An 18,351-nucleotide genomic window follows, 5' to 3' on the forward strand; every position below is an offset into this window, starting at 1 on the left:
TCATAGAGAAGGTGAGCATTTGAGGGCACTTGGGGACAATCCCCGTCTGTCTGCCTGCCCCCTCCCCCGTCAGGGTCTCCTTCGTGGCCCCCCCTTTGTGCCTCCTCTCTAGGGAAGTCTATGGTCAGGGGACCACGGTGGGGGATCCCTTAGGGACACACTTGAACTTCTTGGCACAGGCAGCTTCTCTCTTATAGTCACACTCGAGGGCCAGCTCCCGTCTCAACACGTCAATCAGATGTTCTGGGAACAGGCCTGGGCAGGGCAAGAGCAAGTGGAAAATGGGAAGGTCTGAGCCCCAGTCCGGGAGACGGGCCGCCCCCCTCCCCATGTCTGCTCCTACCTTCCGGGAGCACGTTGCTCATGCTGAGAACAGCCATCAGGTTGTTGACGTCACTGTTGATGCTCTGGGCCACCCCAGGGTACTGTGAGGGAGAGACAGACAGACAGGCAGAGATGGCACAGGGCCTCCCAGCATGTTAACACCACACGCTGCCCCCAGACGCTGTCCATCAGAAAGTCCCAGCTCCCCGTCCGGCCCCCTCCCACCAGGCCGCAGAGATGCGCTGGTCACGGCTTCAGGGGCAGCCCCAGGGACAACTCAGAGAAGTTCGGAGAAGCAGCGCTGTCCAAGCCCCGTCCCCAACACCTCACCCGGCCTACCTGGATCTTCATGGCCACCTCTCGCCCATTCTTCATCCGGGCCAGGTGGACCTGCCCGATGGAAGCGGCGGCGAAGGGCCGCTCCTCAAAGTACTCCAGTTTGTCCCTCCAATTGGGCCCAAGGTCGTTGTTCAGAGTTTTCTGGAGGGAAAAAGGGTCCGAAAGAGAGGAGACCCAATGGGACTAAGGTCTAAAGCCCCCTCCCCTTAGTCAGAAGCTCATGAAGAGAGGAGCAGGGCACTCGGGAGGAGTTGTGTTTTCCAACCAACTTCCAACCCGGTATTTGGGGTGCTTTCTTTTCTTCCCTGCTCCAGGAGAAGCTTAGAGCCCCCCCAGGGCCTCTCTGCTGGCCGGTCTCAGGACACCCCAATCTCACCGTCATCTGTTTCAAGGGCATAAAGTCCGCACTCTGCCTCACGCGATCAAAGATCTTGGCCAGTTGGGGGTTGATGAAAGCATCATCTGAGGGGAAAGAGTCAAGGGATGAGCAGAATGATTTGGGGAAGGAATGGACACGCATGGATAATGAGGGGGTGTGAGATTGTGGGTTCAGCAGCCACACCCCCAACGTAAGAGCTGGGGGGAGGGGGAGGGGCTTGGGACCAGCTTCAAAAGCCTCTTAGGAAAACGCAACAAAGTTTTCTGTAAGAGCTGTGAGGTTGGATGGGCCTGGAGCATCCTGCAGTCCCAGCTGGGTGCCGGGGACCCAGAGACAGACGGCACCAAGACAGTCCCTGCCGTCAGGAAGCCTACTTCTCTGAGCCCAGCGAGCTCCCAAAGAAATACGAGGCCACAAGTTCACGTGCCATGAAACTCCGGGCAGGGACGCCACCTGCGGGCCCCCTCCTCGGCTTCTGCTCTGGGAACCCGGGAATGGGTGGGGAGGAGAAAGAGGGAGTCCGGCCCCCCACCGACAGACTCGTCCCCAGCAGGGCCTGAGGCCCCACGCTTACCCTGGATGCTCAGCATCTGGCCCAGCTTCAAGGCAGCTCCTCTCACCTTGCACAAGGTGCTCACGATTCTCTCCGCATTGGCCTCAGAAAGAAAGGGACTCGAGTCCAGGATGGCCTTCTTCCCTGTCTCAGGGGAAAAGAGGGAGCTTAGTGGGGGCCGGGGGCCCTTCTCAAGCGCCAGGCTCTGCAGCTGTTTTAAGGAACACAAGAAGTTCCCCTTTCTGTTCCCTTCTGGTGGGAGAGGAGGAGGAGGACGGTCTGAGAGAGTGTGTGACCCAGAGGGGGTCACAGTGGGGAGGGGGGGCATCTCCTGCCTCCTTTCTCCTCCAGTGCCATCTGGGTCCTGTGCACAGCCTGAGATGGCCCCGGAGGCAGTGGGAGACCTTGGCCTTTAACGCATTCTGAAAACCCAGATGATCTGCTGTGTTTCCCAAGTCCTCCTTGGGGATGAAATGCAAACCTTTAAGCCCTTACAGGCCCTCAGAATGGAGCCCTGCCCGGACTCGCCAGCTTCAGGGCCCCCCTCACCGCGGCCGGGAGCCTGGTCCATCCGCCCTCCCGTGATCTAGGCCTGGGGGGAAGGGCCCACAACAGAAAGGAGCCTATCTGAGGGGGCGGAGCACAAGCCACAGATCTGTCCAAGCCACAGGATCATTGGGAAATTATCAGAGAGGAGGCTGGAAGAGCTTCCTAGCATTCAGGGAGACCATCCCCAAGGTCTAGGGCATCCTGCTCCTCCTCCCAAAGGATCCTGGGAGAGCTGGGCAGAAATCTGACCTGTGTGTGAGCGCATGTCCGTATGTATGCGCGTGTATTTTCCATTTTTCTTGACTTTTCAGTGGGTGGGGGACAAGGAAACAATTTGAAAATAAAATCGTGTTGAAAGCTAGGCACAACCTTCAAGGCCACTTAGCCCTACCCTCCATTCTACAGATAAGGACACTCAGGCCCAGAGGCTGGCTTGGCCTAACCTCACAAAGGCAGCAAGTGGTAGAATTGGGACCCAAACCCAACTCCTGGGGGTCCGGCACACGGCACCTGGAGCTTTTCCCCTGCCAGGTTTTCCGCCCCGTATCTGAGCCTCCTCTCCTGCAGGCCATCCCATAGGTACTTGGGCACAGGGGACTCCCAGGGCGAGGCTGCCTTCACCAAGACCCAGGAAGCCCCCTCCACTACAGAACCTGAGCAAAGGCTGACCGGGCCGGGGGTGGGGGGGTGGGGGGGTGGGGGAAGGGGTTGGTGGCCTTTGTCCTCCAGCACTTAGCCTAGAGCCAGCAGAGGGGCCCAGAGAAAAAGGAGAAAGAGGGAGAAAGCAGGTGGGGAAGCAGAGGCGTGTATGTAACTCACTGCATTCAAACCCCGACTACGAAGGACACAATAGCTGCAGGACATTGGAGGGAGGGTCTGGCTCTTCATCAGTTGTGGGGCTCAATCAGGTCTGACCCTTCCTGACCCCCTTTGGAGTTTTCTTAGCAGGGACACTGGAGGGCGGGCCATTTCCTTCTGCTCATTTTACAGATGGGAAAACTGTGGCTAATAGTGTGGCACCAGGCAGTTCTTCCCCTGGCACAGCAGAAGGCTCAGACCGGGGCTCCCGTCAGCCACCATAGAGCCCAGCCGAGGGGTGCACACACCGTGTGAGTTCTAAAGTGTGCGTGGGTGTAGATGCTGTCACTGAGAAGGGCAAGAGGCAGCAGGGCGCCCTGACCCACAAGGACAAGCTAGAGAAGAATCTGCCTCCAGAGGCCGAGAACCTCCCCCTCCCCTCCCATGTCTGGCCAGCCTCACAAACTGACCCCCAATGAAAGGGGCTGGGGAAGGTCCAGCAAAGCTGCCCCATTAGGTGAGGTGCCCAGCACCCATCAGGGCACAAGGACAGACTGTTGTTCCCCTTGAATGATTCACTGACCAGACCTGAGAAAAAAGCAGGGGGAAGAGGGAGGGCAAAGAGCTCAGACCTAATTGGATAGCTCCAGGTGTGGGGTCCCATGAGTGACCCACAAGCCCCACCCTCCCTGCGGCCCTCTGGGGAATGAGGTGACAGAGGCAGAGCCCTGACTGGACAGCCGCTCCCAGCTTGGAAACTGAATTCTGATCCAGCAGGAGCGCTGACGCCACACGGCCATGGCCATGCACAGAACCGCCCTCACACCGTCTCAAGGCCATGGCCACTCCACCTGGCCCCAGCTACGCCACCCTGTTTTGGCTTCAGTCACTCTGGACATGGAGGTCAGAGGTGTTGGTCCCCCCCACCCCCATCTGACTGGAGTCAGAGCAATGACAGCTGGGAGGTGGGGAGGCACCCCCAAAGTGCGTGTGGGGAGCAGTGATTCTGGGGGGGGGATCAGAGGTAACTCCTGATTCTAAGATCCAGAGCCGCGAACATTTAATAGTCAAGTTCTTTTCCCCTGCTGGGCACACCCAGGTAAATGGACTGGACTCACAAGACCAGGGTTCAATTCCCAGCTTGGCCACTTACTGAATACACAATGACTGGTGGGTCACCTCTGCTGGGGGTGAGGCCCTAAGTCCAGTCCTAGGCCCAGCAAAGGGGATCAAATCTGACTATCACCTCCCGGGGCACCCCAAGCTCCAAACACAAAGGGTGGTTCTGGCTGGGTTCCTGAGGCAAGGTTCTACTTGTGCACAAGCAGAGTACAGAACCCCCTTCCTACCTCCCTCCCTCCCTCCCGCAACAAAACTTCCTCCCCATTTACAAGATTGACTTTCCTCTGCCCTGAAGCCCCCATAGTTCGTGGTGTGACCACCCCACTGATGACTGCCAGCCCTTGCCCCTGTCTTTGTCCCTGCCCCTGCCCCTGTCCTCACTTCTAAGCAGCCCTGGGCAGAGCAGGTTTAAGGAAGGAACACACGGGGGAAGCTGCGGTCATTTGGTGGCCCATGAGAAACATGAACGGGGGAGCCAACACCCACAGCCCGAGTAACCTGTGATTTGTACAAGACTAAAGGAGCTGAAGGGGGGAGGGGCTTCCACAAAGGACACAAATGATTCCAAGCACTTTCAAGAGGACCAGCTCAACTCTACAAACACTCAAACACATTCAATACAGTGGGCCCCCTAAACTTGGCAGCACTTTGTGAGCTACTGGATTGGATGGTTGTAAGTCCCTGAAAGTAATAATGTTTCCTTTTCAAATACTCTATAATCAGGATTTGTCACTAATTCAGACAGAAGCTCCTCCTTATACCCAGTGACGGAGATTTTACTATACAAGTCTTGCCCTGAACCCAATGATAATGTGCCAGGGCCATAGGGCACTTGCATCTCAGCCCAGTGGCACCGTCCTGTCATATGGCCCTGGTTCCCCCCCCCCTCCATTGTCCTAAAGAAGGAAAGGAACATCTTTCCATCCAAAGGGAGGCTCCTTCCCCCAGGGAGAGGAAGACGAGCCCCTTTCCTGCCTCTGGTCCTGCCACAAAGTCACCTCAGATGGGCTCCCATCACACCTCACAGTCCCCTCTGGAGCAGGACTCCATCTGGAGGGGAGACTTTTTCAGGTCCTAGAGTGTGACTCACCTGTGCTACTCTCGGGCCGCAGGCTCTTCTTGGCCACTTCAGCCAGGGCCCCAAAGCCCAGACCAACGGCTAGCCCTGAAACAAGAACAAAAACCCAGTTGTCATGGCAGCAAGGACAAATAACAATCACCACCAGGATTCATCTTTGTAGCACACTTCAAAGCTTGCAAAGCGTGTCTCCCTCACACAGATACGGGATGTTATTATTCCCACTTTATAGGTGGGAAAGCTGAGGTTCTGAGCAATAAGATTTGTCCATGGACCACATAAGCCGCTGGTGCCACATCCCTTGGCACTGAGACTCACAACCCGCCATTCCTCCTCCTCCGGCCAGACCAAGGCATCCAACAAGGAAGCTCCGCTTTAGGGATCCCCGAGTTAGCCCATCAGTCCAAATACTTTGGAGAAATAGAGATCCACTTTCTGTAGCAGCAGCCCCACCCCTTCATGGTCTCAGACAAATACATTTTGATTATTTGCCTCTAACCTTCACCTGCCTTCCAGTTGTCTTCATACGGCTGCAGGAGTTTCAGACCTCATACAAACAAAAAATCAGATGCAACTACTCCTGACAGCCCAGGTATCAGTGAGAAGGAAGCTGAAGAGTGACCAAGTAAAACACCCACACACACACACACACACACACACTAATTAACCTTTTGATATCACTGGGCCCTTTGATAAAGTCAGGTGAAAACTGCGGACCCTTCTCAGAGTCACACTTTTGGAAGCATGAAATACAATATGTAGCATTACAAAGGAAATCAAATATATTGAAAGATGCTTATCAAAATGTTTTTAAAAACCAAGTTCATGCACCTCAAGTTAAGATACTTTAAGCAAAGGAGGCCAGGGGAATCAAAAGGAGAAAAAATGAAAATGATAATGCTCCATGACTGGGTAGACCCCCCAAAAAAATTGTCTCCACTCATTCCAGTCTACAGAGCTTAAAAATTTGTTCAAACTTTCTCCACAGCAACTTTCCCATAAAGCTCTCTCTGCCCAGTTCCTTGCCCCAACTAAGCTTTTTAAAAGATAGTTTGATATTAAAATGAACTAGATAGATTTTTCTTTCCCACTGAAGCTGTCATTAAGCAGTCCTAAAAATCTCCAAGGATGAATGAAGGTATGGATTCCAAATCCTTTTCCTGTAATACCTTTCAATATTGCTTCCCTTTAACCCTTTAACTCAAGAAGTAAGCTGAAAGTCTTAAATAGCTTTCTGAAAAAAAGACTAATCAACAAAGACAGCAAGGTGGTGTAGTAGATAGTGTCAGAGCCTGGAGTCGGGAAAAGACATCTTCATAAGTTCAAATCTGAACCTCTGACACAACCGGGGAGATCTTGGGCAAGTCACTTCACCCTGTTAAGATTGTAACAGCACATCTGTAAAAATGTAAATAGCTCATCTGTAAAATGAGCTAGAGAAGAAAATGACAGACCACTGCAGAATCTTTGCCAAGAAAACCCCAAATAGGGTCATTAAAAGCCAGAAAAGAAAAGAATTGAACAACAAAAAACAATTTCTATAAAATAAAGGGGATTCAGTTCATTAAAATAAGACAGATGCAACCATGCACCTATAAAATCCACATTAGGAAAAGAAAAAAAAAAAAAAAAGGAAGTCAGGGATGGGAGGAAAAGTTTGTGTCAAAGACTTTTAAAGATTTTCTCAGAAAGTCTCATAGAGGACAAGGCCAGAGATGGAAGGAACCTTTAGGTGTTCCCTCCTCCTTGGCACTCCAAAGCCCAAACCAGGCAGTCAGTTTTGGAACAATGGGACCAGAAACATTCTTCCAGATAAAAAAGGGCAGTCCATCCCTCAATTCTATTTCTTTTCTATACTCCACTTAGCCTGGAAGTGGTTATCCAGTGGTTTTCTCTACTCCATTACTGGGGAAAAAAAAAAAAAGAGGCAATAATGAAAAAAGTCTGGTGGATCAGTGGAATAGAACAGGTGCCTGATAAATGACTATTGTTATCTAGTGTTTGATAAACACAAAGATCCAAGATTTTGGGGCAACAACTCACTATTTGACAAAAATTGTCGAGAAAATTGGAAAGCAGTTTGGCAGAAATGAGGTATAGACCAATATCTCACACTGTATATCAAAATAAGATCAAAATGGGTACACGATTTAGACATAAAGAGTAATATAAGTCTACCTTTTAGATATGTGGAAAAAGAAGGAATTCATGGCCAAAGAAGAACTAGAGAATAGTATAAAATGCAAAATGGATAATTTTGATTATGTTACATTAAAAAGGCTTTGTACAAAAACAAAAAATGCAACCAAGATGAAAAGGGAAGCAGAAATCTGGGGAAAAATTTTATATTTGAGTTCTGATAAAGTCCTCATTTCTAAAATATGTAATTGATTCAAATTTATAATACAAGCTATTCTCCAATTGATAGTCAAACAATATGAACAGACAATTTTCAGATTAAAAAAATTAAAGCCACTTCTAATTATATGAAAAAATGCTCTGAATCACTATTGATTAGAGGAAATGCAAATGACAACTCTGAGGTACCACTACACACCTCTCAGACTGGCTAAAAGACAATGATAAATGTTAAAGGGGTTGTGGGAAAACTGAAAGACCAATATATTGTTGGTGGAGATGTTAAATGACCCAACCATTCTGGAGAGCAATTTGGAACCATGCCCAAAGTACTATCAAATTCTGCATCCTCTTTGATCTTTAAAAGAGGGAAAGGGACCCACAACATGTGCAAAAATGGTTGTGGCAAGCTCTCTTTGTAGTGACCAGAAACTGGAAACTGAATGAATGCTCATCAGTTGGAGAATGACTGAATATGTAATGGCATATGAATGTAATGGAGTATTATTGTTGTGTAAGAAATAATTAGCAGACTGATTTCAGAAAATCTTGAAGACTTACATGAACTGATGCTAAGTGACATGAATAGAACCAAGAGAACAATGTACATGGCAACAAGATTAGGTGGTGATTCAGGTCAATTCTAACAGACTTGTGATGGAGAGAGCCATCTGGCTCCAGAAAGAGGGTTATGGGAACTGAATGTGGATCACAACATAATATTTTCACCTTTTTTGTTGTTTGTTTCCTTTTGTTCTTCCTCATTTTTTCCTTTTTGATCTGATTTTTCTTGTGCAGTGTGATATTTATGGTCATATGTTTAGAGGAATTGCACATTGAGACTATATTGGATTTCTGTCTAGGGGAGGGTAGGGGGAAAGGAAAAAAAATTGGAACACACGGTTTTAAAGGGTAAATGCTGAAAACTGTTTTTGCATGTATTTTGAAAATAAAATTATTAAATTTTTTTAAAATACCAATTACAAACTCAACAAAAAAAGTAATATCATAAGCAAATTAGAAGAGCATGGAACAATTTTCCTTTCAGATCTATGGATAAGGGAAAAACTTATGACCAAACAAGATACAGAGAACACTAAAATACAAAATGGATAATTTTAATTACATTAAATTTAAAATCTGTAAAATCTATAAAAACAAAATCAAAGTAGCCAACATTAGAAGAAGAAAGCTAGAGAAAAATTTTACAGAAAGTTTATCTGATAAAGGTTTCATTTCCCAAATATGTAGAGAAATAAGTCAAAAATTTTAAGAATAAGTCATTTCCTTGAAACTATTTCCACTCATATGAAAGAGTGTTCCAAATCACTACTGATCAGAGAAATACAAATTAAGACAACTCTGAGATACCACTACACACCTGTCAGATTGGCTAAGATGACAGGAAAAAATATTGATGAATGTTGGAGGGGATGTGGGAAAACTGGGACACTGATACATTGTTAGTGAAGTTGTGAAAGAATCCAGCCATTCTGGAGAGCAATTTGGAACTATGCCCAAAAAGTTGTCAAACTGTGCATACCCTTTGACCCAGCAGCGCTACTACTGGGACTATATCCCAAAGAAATACTAAAGAGCGGAAAGGGACCTGTATGTGCCAAAATGTTTGTGGCAGCTCTTTTTGTTGTAGCTAGAAACTGGAAGTTGAATGGATGTCCATCAATTGGAGAATGGTTGGGTAAATTGTGGTATATGAAGGTTATGGAATATTATTGCTCTGTAAGAAATGACCAGCAGGAGGAATACAGAGAGGCCTGGAGAGACTTATATCAACTGTTGCTGAGTGAAATGAGCAGAACCACAAGATCACTGTACACTTCAACAACAATACTGTATGAGGATGTATTCTGATGGAAGTGGAAATCTTCAACATAAAGAAGATCCAACTCACTTGATCAATGATGGACAGAGGTAGCTACACCCAGAGAAGGAACACTGGGAAGTGAATGTAAATTGTTAGCACTACTGTCTATCTACCCAGGTTACTTATACCTTCGGAAGCTAATAATTAATGTGCAACAAGAAAATGGTATTTACACACATATATTGTATCTAGGTTATATTGTAACACATGTAAAATGTATGGGATTACCTGCCATTGGGGGGAAGGAGTGGAGGGAGGGAGGGGATAATTTGGAAAAATGAATAAAAAAAAAAAAAAAGAATAAGTCATTTCCTCAAAGGAATGTTAAGAATTAGTTTTCAGAAGAAGAAATCAAAGCTGTCTGTAGACACATGGAAAAATGCTTTCAATCCCTATTGACTAAAGAAATGCAAATTAAAACAACTCTGAGGAACCACCTCACACAAGATTCGCTAATATGACAAAAAAGGAAAATAATAAATGTTGGAGGGGTTGTGATTGGGACACTAATGGATTGTTGGTTGAAATTCTGAACCATTAAGGATAATAGGGCAATAAAATTATGAATACCCTTGGACCCAGTAATAGCATCTATATCCTAAAGAACTTAAAAAAATAAAAATTATTATATGTACAAAAATCTTTCTGTGATGGAAGAATTGGAAATTGAATCACCCATTAACTGGGAAATAGCTAAATAAATTGTGGTATATGATTATGATGGAATGCTATGAAAAATGATGAATAGAATGGTTTCAGAAAAACCTGGGAAGGCTAATATGAACTGATGCACAGTGAACTGAGTGGAGTTATGAGATCATTGTACACAGTAACAAGCAACAACTTTGAATGCCTTAGTTATTCTCAGCTATAGTGGCCTAAGACAATTCCAAAGAACATATCATGAAAAATGCTATCCTCAGATCAGAGAAAGAGCTGATAGAATGTGAATGCAGATTGAAGCATACCTTTTTTTTTTTTTACCTTTTTAAATAGGTTTTTATTTTCAAAATACATGGAAAGACAGTTTTCAACATTTACCCTTGCAAAAACCTTGTGTTCCAAATTTTTCTCTCTCCTTTTCCCATTTCCTCTCCTAGACAGTAATTCAATATATGTTGAAGATGTGCAATTTGAAACCTACTTCTTTATTATTCTTTTTTATGTCTGTATTTTCTTTTACAACATCCCTACAAATGTACGAGCTACATCAAAGTGCTTATTTTCACCCTGTTGACATCTCTGCAAGCCCAGCACTACTGAGGGCTCATTCAAGGAATTCCTCTTCCTGGGTCCAAACCAAATGTGGGGAGAGACCTGCCCATGGGGGCAGGGGAAAGGATGGGAGAGAGGCAGGAGAGAAGTCTAGGCACCTGAGGACAAGGGGTTGGGGCATACCAAGCAACAAAAGAGTGAAACTACCTTATTCTAATCCCCCAAGCCAGAGAATTCCTCCCCCAGAAAATAAATTTTTTAACCTTATATTATGGCTTGGGGAAAATCTAAATATACGTACACACATATGTAAGTGTGTATTCTATAGAGGATACATTTTATATACACATTATTATATGTATATAATATCCATATTTATATACATATTATGAAAGGTAAATTTAATATCACTTTATAAGTTAATGTATGCATAAATATATATACATATATATGCATATATACGAGGGATACACACACCCACATGGAGGCAGGCAGGGATTACACTTCATTGTTGGCTCCTCTCTCAAGTACCAAGTAGGTGCTTAAATGCTTGTTGACTAAGAACTTATATTCTGGGTCTAGCTTGGCCGCTAATTAGCTGAGCATCCCTTGGCAAGTGACTCAGTTTCCTTAGTGTAAAAGGAAGGTGATTTCTAAGGTCATCCCTTAGAAACAGTCTTTCTCAAGTGCTTGTTACATGATGGATGCTGTACACAGAAAGGGAACAAAAATTCCCACCTCTGGGAGCCCACATTCTAACTGAGGCAAGTTTGTGAGGAGGGATGTAAAAAAGTGAGGATAAGCTAATCTGGAAAGGGAAAGCGTTCACAGCTGAGGGAAGAGAAAGCCATCCTGCAGAGCCGGATTGAGAGACAAGGCCCACCATGGCTCGTGTGCCGGCCAGCGCACACCCACACTGAGGTGTGAGGCAGGCTGCTACCGTCCTCTTCAGTGGAATACGGCTACTGTCAGATGGTTTCACTTCAGTTGGGGGAATATTCCCAACTACTTGGCCTGGGCAACAGCTTCAAATGGAGTAAGTTGGCAGGAAAGGAAAGAGAAGGAAGGGAGAGGAATTAGAGCGGAACATCTAACTGGATTTTAAATGACAAAGGACACGATGAGAATCAGCCTCTGTGAACTCCTGGACACAGCTAACAAAAGGCCTGGGGTTGGTCCTGGTCCTATTGCTTTCAAAGGCGGTCACACTGTGACCTATTAAAGGACACCACTGATAGCCACCCATAGAAGTAGCCTGTCCACTTCTGATTGTACCTCCTTCAGTCATTCCCCTCCTGAGGGCAAGGACAGGGCCAAAACTCACCAGGATTTAATTCCTATTCAGATCAATTCTAATTACCCAGAAAAGTCACTAGGACTTTCCCCTTCCCAAATAGATCTCAAAACATGAGCCTCTTCCAACAATTCTGAAAAGTCTGTCATTTAAATTAAACTTATTAAAGAAGATGCAGGAAGTCCTGGTAGGCCATAGGAGAGTGGGAGAGAAGGTCAGGAGCTAGGAAGGAGGATTACAAAGGAAAAGATACAGCCTCTGCTCTCCGAGGCTCACAACCTAATGGAAGATAAGAGAAGTGAAAATACAAAGAGAGGAAGGGGAACTGGACCTATGGCAGAGGGAACTCCAAGAGGAGAAAATGCTCTTAGCAGTGCAGTCAGCAGAGCCTGCAGGGCCTGGGCCAGGATCACGGAGCCCTCCAGCACCCAAACCCCCCCCCTACACACACATTCACATCTTGGGAGAATCTGAGGAGATGACAGAGAGAGGAAAGGGGAGGCTGCAGGCATGGGGGGGGGGGGGAATCCCACTCCAGCCATTCAGAGCTCACTGGAGAATCCCTTCCACTTCTCTCAGTCTCCTCCCTGGTAAGATCAGGAAAACAAACCTTAGAGAGAGTGTGGACCATGAAGCGCTAAGTCACTGTAGGCAGGGACATAGTGCGAGGGAAGGGGAAGAAGGGGGTGCCGGACACGCCCAGGGAGCCCTCATGGCCCTGAGCAGGGAGGTTAGCGGATCACCCACAGGCCTGTCCTAGGCAGAGCACTTGGCCTGCTGCTGCTCCCCAAAGGAGGTGGGCAGGGGGTGGGCAGCCAGGGGGGAAGGGGCTTCCCCTCGTCCCAGGCTCAGCACCCCCTCTGCTGCACTCTCCTCAGACCCCACCTCCTGCCCTGGGACAGCAGTGGCTGGCGCATGGTGAATGCTGAGTAAACCTTAAGGAGCATCTAACAACCTGCGGCCCTATTCCTGGGTGTGCAGGAGTGCAGGGGGCAGCACAGGAGCAGAAATCTCAGAGGCAGGAGGATGCCTCGGGCCACTTACCTCCAAAGTTAGCTAGCCTCCCGATCCGAGTGACCGGCACCTTCCGTTCCCGGGCCCGCTCACTTAACTGGAAGGAGGAAAAAGAAACTCATGGGATGGCTGAGCATGGGCCACAAGGATGGGGGGGGGGGAGGGTGGCAGCCAGTGGGGGTTACGAGGAGGACACCAGCCCCATCCCGAAGAGTCTCTACCATGTCCTCTATAGAGTATCAGGGACTCCAGAAGACCCACAAGTACAGACTATGGCTGGCCAGGGAAGGAGCCCCAGGCCCCAGAAGGCCCCAAATTAATCTAGGGTCAGTCAACTGTCATTGACCACAAGACCCAAGCCAAGAGCCACCTAGCAGTCTGCAGTTTGATAGGAGGCAGTAGAAAAGTGCTGGGTCTGGAGCAGGAAAGACCCCTGACCCTTCCCACTCAAGTGATCTTGGGTAAGTCATATGATCTCTCTCTCTAGGCTTCAGCTCCCTCATCGTAGGTCCCCTCCGTATGCCCTAGCCCCATGAAGCCAGCCGGGGCTCATGAGGGTCCACCTTCCTGACCCCACCAAGAGGGAAGCAACCATGACACACCATGGGTAGATGAGCTGGGGAGCCTTGGGATTTCTGCTGGAGAAGCCTGCCAGATCACAGGCCCTCAAAGGAGAACAGCCCCAGGTATAAAGCACAGAGCAAAGACCCAGAGGCCAGAGGCCAGCCCAGAATGTTAATGAGCCCCCTTCCCTTTGGGATGTAGCTCTTTCTACCCTTAAGCCAGGGCAGGGGGGTGGGGAGTAAGGGGAGTAAGGGTGGGAAAGGAGGGGAGGCAGAGTACTGGGCTCATCCAATCCACAGCTACATGGACCCTCCAGCCAACTCTTCCAGGGTGCAGGAGAGCAATGGGTTAAAAACTACAAAGAGCTTATAAAAGACCAATGGGTTTCTTGCCTTTGAAACAGGGTCTCTAGTAGGACTAGCGCAGGGGTAGCTGCATTTCTACCATGCACTTTCTCAGTCCTCTCTCTTGAGCATCACAAGCACCTGGGCACCTCGGGCACCACTGTTAGCCTCTTTTACAGGTGAGGAAGCTGAAGCGGACAGAGATGGAGCGAGTTGCCCAGGGTCACACGGCTAGCATCTGGGACAGGACTGGCATTTAAGTCTCCCTCTCAGCCCAGTACTCCACCCATCTGGACCACCTAACTGCCTCTCTAAATATGATGTGTGTGTAGCCCCTCCTCCCCCATCTGATCTCTGGCCAGAGCACAGCAGCTCCACTCAGCCAGCACCAGGACACATCAGCCTGGGAGGTACAGTCTGCAGCCCAGTCCCCCCCCAGAAGCCCCTCCACCCCCACACCTGGGATGACAGATTTAAGAGAAACAGCCAGTTGAGCCTGGCTCACAGCAGCAGGAAGGCCTGAGTTTAAGAGAGTAACCGGGCAGAGCCCAGCTGTGTCAGGGTTACCATTACCAGCCTGCCCGGCCACACTTAGCCTGAGAAAGTTGTCTTCCCAGAGTGTGGAGGGGGGAGAAAAGGATGGGACAGGGGAGGGCTTGCTGAGACCTATTACCATCAATGCAGCCTGAGAGAGTGGCCTACTCACCTAGGTCTGAGGGGAGGGAGGATAAGGAAGAAAATGAGACCTCCAACTTAAGACCTTTTTTTAAGATCGGACTCTGGGTTCCTACCCTCCACACTAATCGCTATTCCATCAACACAGTCTATACTTTTTGAAGTTAAAATTAGATTTATAAGTTACATTATTACTACTACTAACATTGGTGACGATGATAATGATGATAAAATGACCATAGTAACAGTACCACCTTTCTCCTAAGAAGAGGCTGAAGTGTTTCCTATAGATGGTCACATTTATCCTCATTCTGGACCAGAGAACTAGGCTCTCCTGCTCAGCTCCTGGCTCAGCTGCTAGGTCCCTGTGTGGACTTGCACAAGCTGCCTCCCCTCAGGGGGGCCAGTTCTTTCCCCTGTAAACTGAACCAGCTGGGCTGGAAGATTTTAAAGGTCCCTTCTAAGTTCCAGGGCTTCTTAGCTGATCAGCTTACAGCCATCTTCCCTGGTAGGCCAGAGGCAAGGAAACAGCCATCAAAGGAAGTTAGGGAAGACCATAAAGCCTTCATGAAAACCCTTGGGTCCCCCCTCCCTTTCTGCTCCATGTTGCATACACCTCAGAAATTGCCACTTGAACATGGGATACCAGCCTTGTCACTGCTGCACTCCGAGGGTAACCAAGGATCCTGCAGTCCATGAAGGTAAATACAGGGCAGAGAGGAGATGGGCCTCCAAAGGAAAACCCCTCTCCTTTCATCCTATGCAATGGGACTAAAACTGAACCCTCCACCTGCCCCCTTCCTTCCCTGTCCCTTTCACCATTTCCCAGACCCCTAAAAGGCCTGCACCTCCCAGGCAGATGCCCCTCCAGATGCCAGAGGGAAGCAGCTCGCTGGGGAATGGATGCCACACCAGACCTCCCCCCTCAGCTCCACTTCCTCCCCTGCGATTGGCCCCTTCCCATACCATCTGTTTGTGAGGCTTGTTTCCAGCCTGAGCCTTGCTCTGCCGCGCTTTCTCAATATCCTCTGCAGTGAGGCCCCCCACTGAAGATTGGTCCTGGTGGAAAAACCTCCGTGGCACACCTGAGGCAGCAAACGGGTCCCTAGAGTCTCCAAAAAGTTTCCCATGGATTTTCCCTGAGGCAGGACCAAAGGGCTGGCCTGAAGCCCCCGCTTCCCCAAAAGGTCCACTAGAAGCATAAGCAGGAGCAGGGCCCTCTCTGTGGAGCTGGCCAGGAAACGGAGGAAGAGGAGTGGAAGCAGAAAAGTCCGAAGCCCCCTCTGCCTCTGGCTCCGAGGAGTGGAATTCAGAGCCTAGATCGTCCCCGGTGTCCGGATAGTGCTCTTGGGCCTGATGGGTACCCTGCACAAAAAAAAAAAAAAAAAAAGTAAATCAAGGTTTCAGAGGAAATAAAGAGGAAGGCCCGGCTGGATAACAACTCTCGCCCAAGAAGTCCTCCTCCAGAGCCCCACCTGAAGACAGCACTTCCCGTGACTATCCTGGATTTCTTCTACTCTCAGAGACTTCTAAGGAAGCAAAACCTACCTTCTCCCTCAATTCCCCATCCATTACACAGAAGCCAGGGAAACTGAATTTTTATTCTGGCTTTGCTGCAAATCTGCCAGGATGCCTTAGAAAAGTCAACCAAACTTTGGATTCCCCTCTTCAATACCACGGTCCCCCCATTCCTCACAGGGTTGTGTGAGCCGCACAAGGGGCCTCATGTGTGGAATACTCATAGGAAGCATTTCCAATAAGTTTGGCAATTCAAATCAATCTAACAAAGCACAGTGACAGGCAACAGGAATATACAAAGATGAACACTAACATTCCTTCCTCCCCAGCACAGGGGTCTTGGCAGAATGGTGAAGTCTGGGGATCTCTTATCAGAAGAATTTTTTAAATACATATGATAAAAGATGGAATTATAAAAGAAATCCGTTTTAATGAAACTGCTATAGAATTATTTTTTATAAAAATAAATCCACAGACCCTAGGCTAGAATCTCTGAACCCAGAAGTACTCAAGGCACAGTGAGATTGGAGCATAGGAGAGGTGCCCCTGGCAAGTGTCCTAGGAAAACCTGAGGAGGAAGAACACTCTTGTCAGCAGCAGGAGGGATGTCAGAGAAGTCAGAGCTGGGCCCTCCAGGTTGAGGAATACTGGAATCGAGAGAGGTTAAGAAAGGGAAGGGAGATCCTAGACCTGTGTGAACACAAGCAGCAGAGAGGTGGCAGAACCCCAGCAGCGCGGTCTGGTTGGGCACGAATGATGGGGAGTAATGTGGAACAAGGCTAGATCGGTAAGTCAGAGTCAGACTTTGAGGGTCTTAAATATAAGAAGGGGTCACACACGCCTCTCTCAAGGTCAGGCAATCCTGATGAGCACAAGGAGGCTCCAGATCTCTTGACTTTCAAATCCATGTTATTCCCATTGACCATCAGTGACCTTGAGTTCTGCTTTCTCACCATACTGTGCCAATTCCCCATCTGCATAAGCAGGTTAATCACAGTCATATGTGGCCCTTCTAGACTAACAGATTCTAGGGGAAAAGTCACACTGGAGATGACCAAAACAGAACTCTCAGTTAACATGGGAACCTCAGTTAGCATCAGAGGACAAAAGAAAACTTGGTTTTAGAATGTGTTATATGACTTGGAAAGGGGTAGATGTATCAATGTCTCAGCCAATCAACTATTTATTGAGTGCCTAGCACAGAGGGGCAATGAAGATATAAGGAGTGGGGGAGAGGGGAATAAGCTCCTTTTATCCAAAAGACAACAAATACACACATGCATACATAAATACAGACAAAATAAAAACAAAACCATTTTGGAAAAAGATGCTAGTAGATAGAGGGTGCAAAAGGGACTCAGGTAGAAGGGGTGTCTGTCAACTGGGAAGTGGACAAACAAGCTCTGATATATGACCAGGATGGAATACTCCTGTGCTATAAGAAATGAGAAGCTCAATGATCTTTAAAAATATGGCTAGATCTGCATGAAAGTGAAATGAACATAACCAAAACAACATTATAAGCAGTAACAACAAAATTATTTTAAGAACAACTTTGAATAACTAAATCATTTTGACTATTATAAATACCCAAACTTAACTACAAAGGCCCATTGAAAGAAAACACTATCTACATCCAGAGAAAGAACTGATAAATAGAAGTGTGTATAGGATGGTTTTACTTATGTATACATATTTGTGTCTAAGGGTAGCCATCTCTAAGGTAGGGGAGAAGGACAAAAGGAAAAAAAGTTACACAAGAATTTTATTATATATTTAAAAGGAGTAGCAAGTTGTACACAGCAGTTTCATGTATGATTTTTTTCTATTCTACTTTGTTATAGAAATGCTTGTTTTAGTTTTTAAGTTTGAAATAAAATAAATTCTTTTAAATGGTGCTTAGTCTGAACTCTGAAAGAAATGAGGGGTTTTAAGAGGTGGCAGTGTTGAGAAAACATGCATTCCAGGAATGGAAAGAGTCTATTCAAGGGCAGGCACATGAGTGAGGAATAATCTATAGTGAAATAACATATGGTGAGATATGATAAATAGTACATTATAATAATTTATGGGCTAACATATATCACTTCCCTTAATGCACTCAACAATTGTTCAAAACTAATTGAACAAAATAGTTCAACAACAACTAATAATAATTTGTTCAATAGTCCAATAGAGTGTGGAAGTAATACAAATTAAGAATAAAAAAGTGGATTGGAGTCAAGTTACAAAGTGTTTTGAATGTTGAAGAAAGATGTTTAAATTTGAACTTAAAAGATAAGAGGAAGCTACTACAGTTTACTGAGGAAGAGAGCAGCCTGGTTACAATTTGTACTTTATCA

At 47.2% G+C, this 18,351-nt stretch overlaps 1 protein-coding gene across 1 annotated transcript in view; it reads right to left on the reverse strand.

Annotated features, from left to right (window-relative positions):
• The window catches only part of COQ8A (coenzyme Q8A), a 50,254-nt gene that overhangs the window by 3,727 nt on the left and 28,176 nt on the right, over positions 1–18,351 (reverse strand). The window contains exons 3-10 of the mRNA XM_074262597.1: positions 15,458–15,856; positions 12,939–13,005; positions 5,155–5,229; positions 1,617–1,739; positions 1,040–1,125; positions 664–804; positions 344–425; positions 162–255 (exon numbers count right to left, since the gene is read on the reverse strand). Of these exons, the coding sequence (XP_074118698.1) occupies positions 162–255; positions 344–425; positions 664–804; positions 1,040–1,125; positions 1,617–1,739; positions 5,155–5,229; positions 12,939–13,005; positions 15,458–15,856 (1,067 nt within the window). The remainder of the gene's footprint in view (positions 1–161; positions 256–343; positions 426–663; positions 805–1,039; positions 1,126–1,616; positions 1,740–5,154; positions 5,230–12,938; positions 13,006–15,457; positions 15,857–18,351) is intronic.

This window comes from Sminthopsis crassicaudata, chromosome 4 (genome assembly GCF_048593235.1).
Source record: "Sminthopsis crassicaudata isolate SCR6 chromosome 4, ASM4859323v1, whole genome shotgun sequence".
In the NCBI taxonomy this organism is placed as follows: Eukaryota; Metazoa; Chordata; class Mammalia; order Dasyuromorphia; family Dasyuridae; genus Sminthopsis; species Sminthopsis crassicaudata.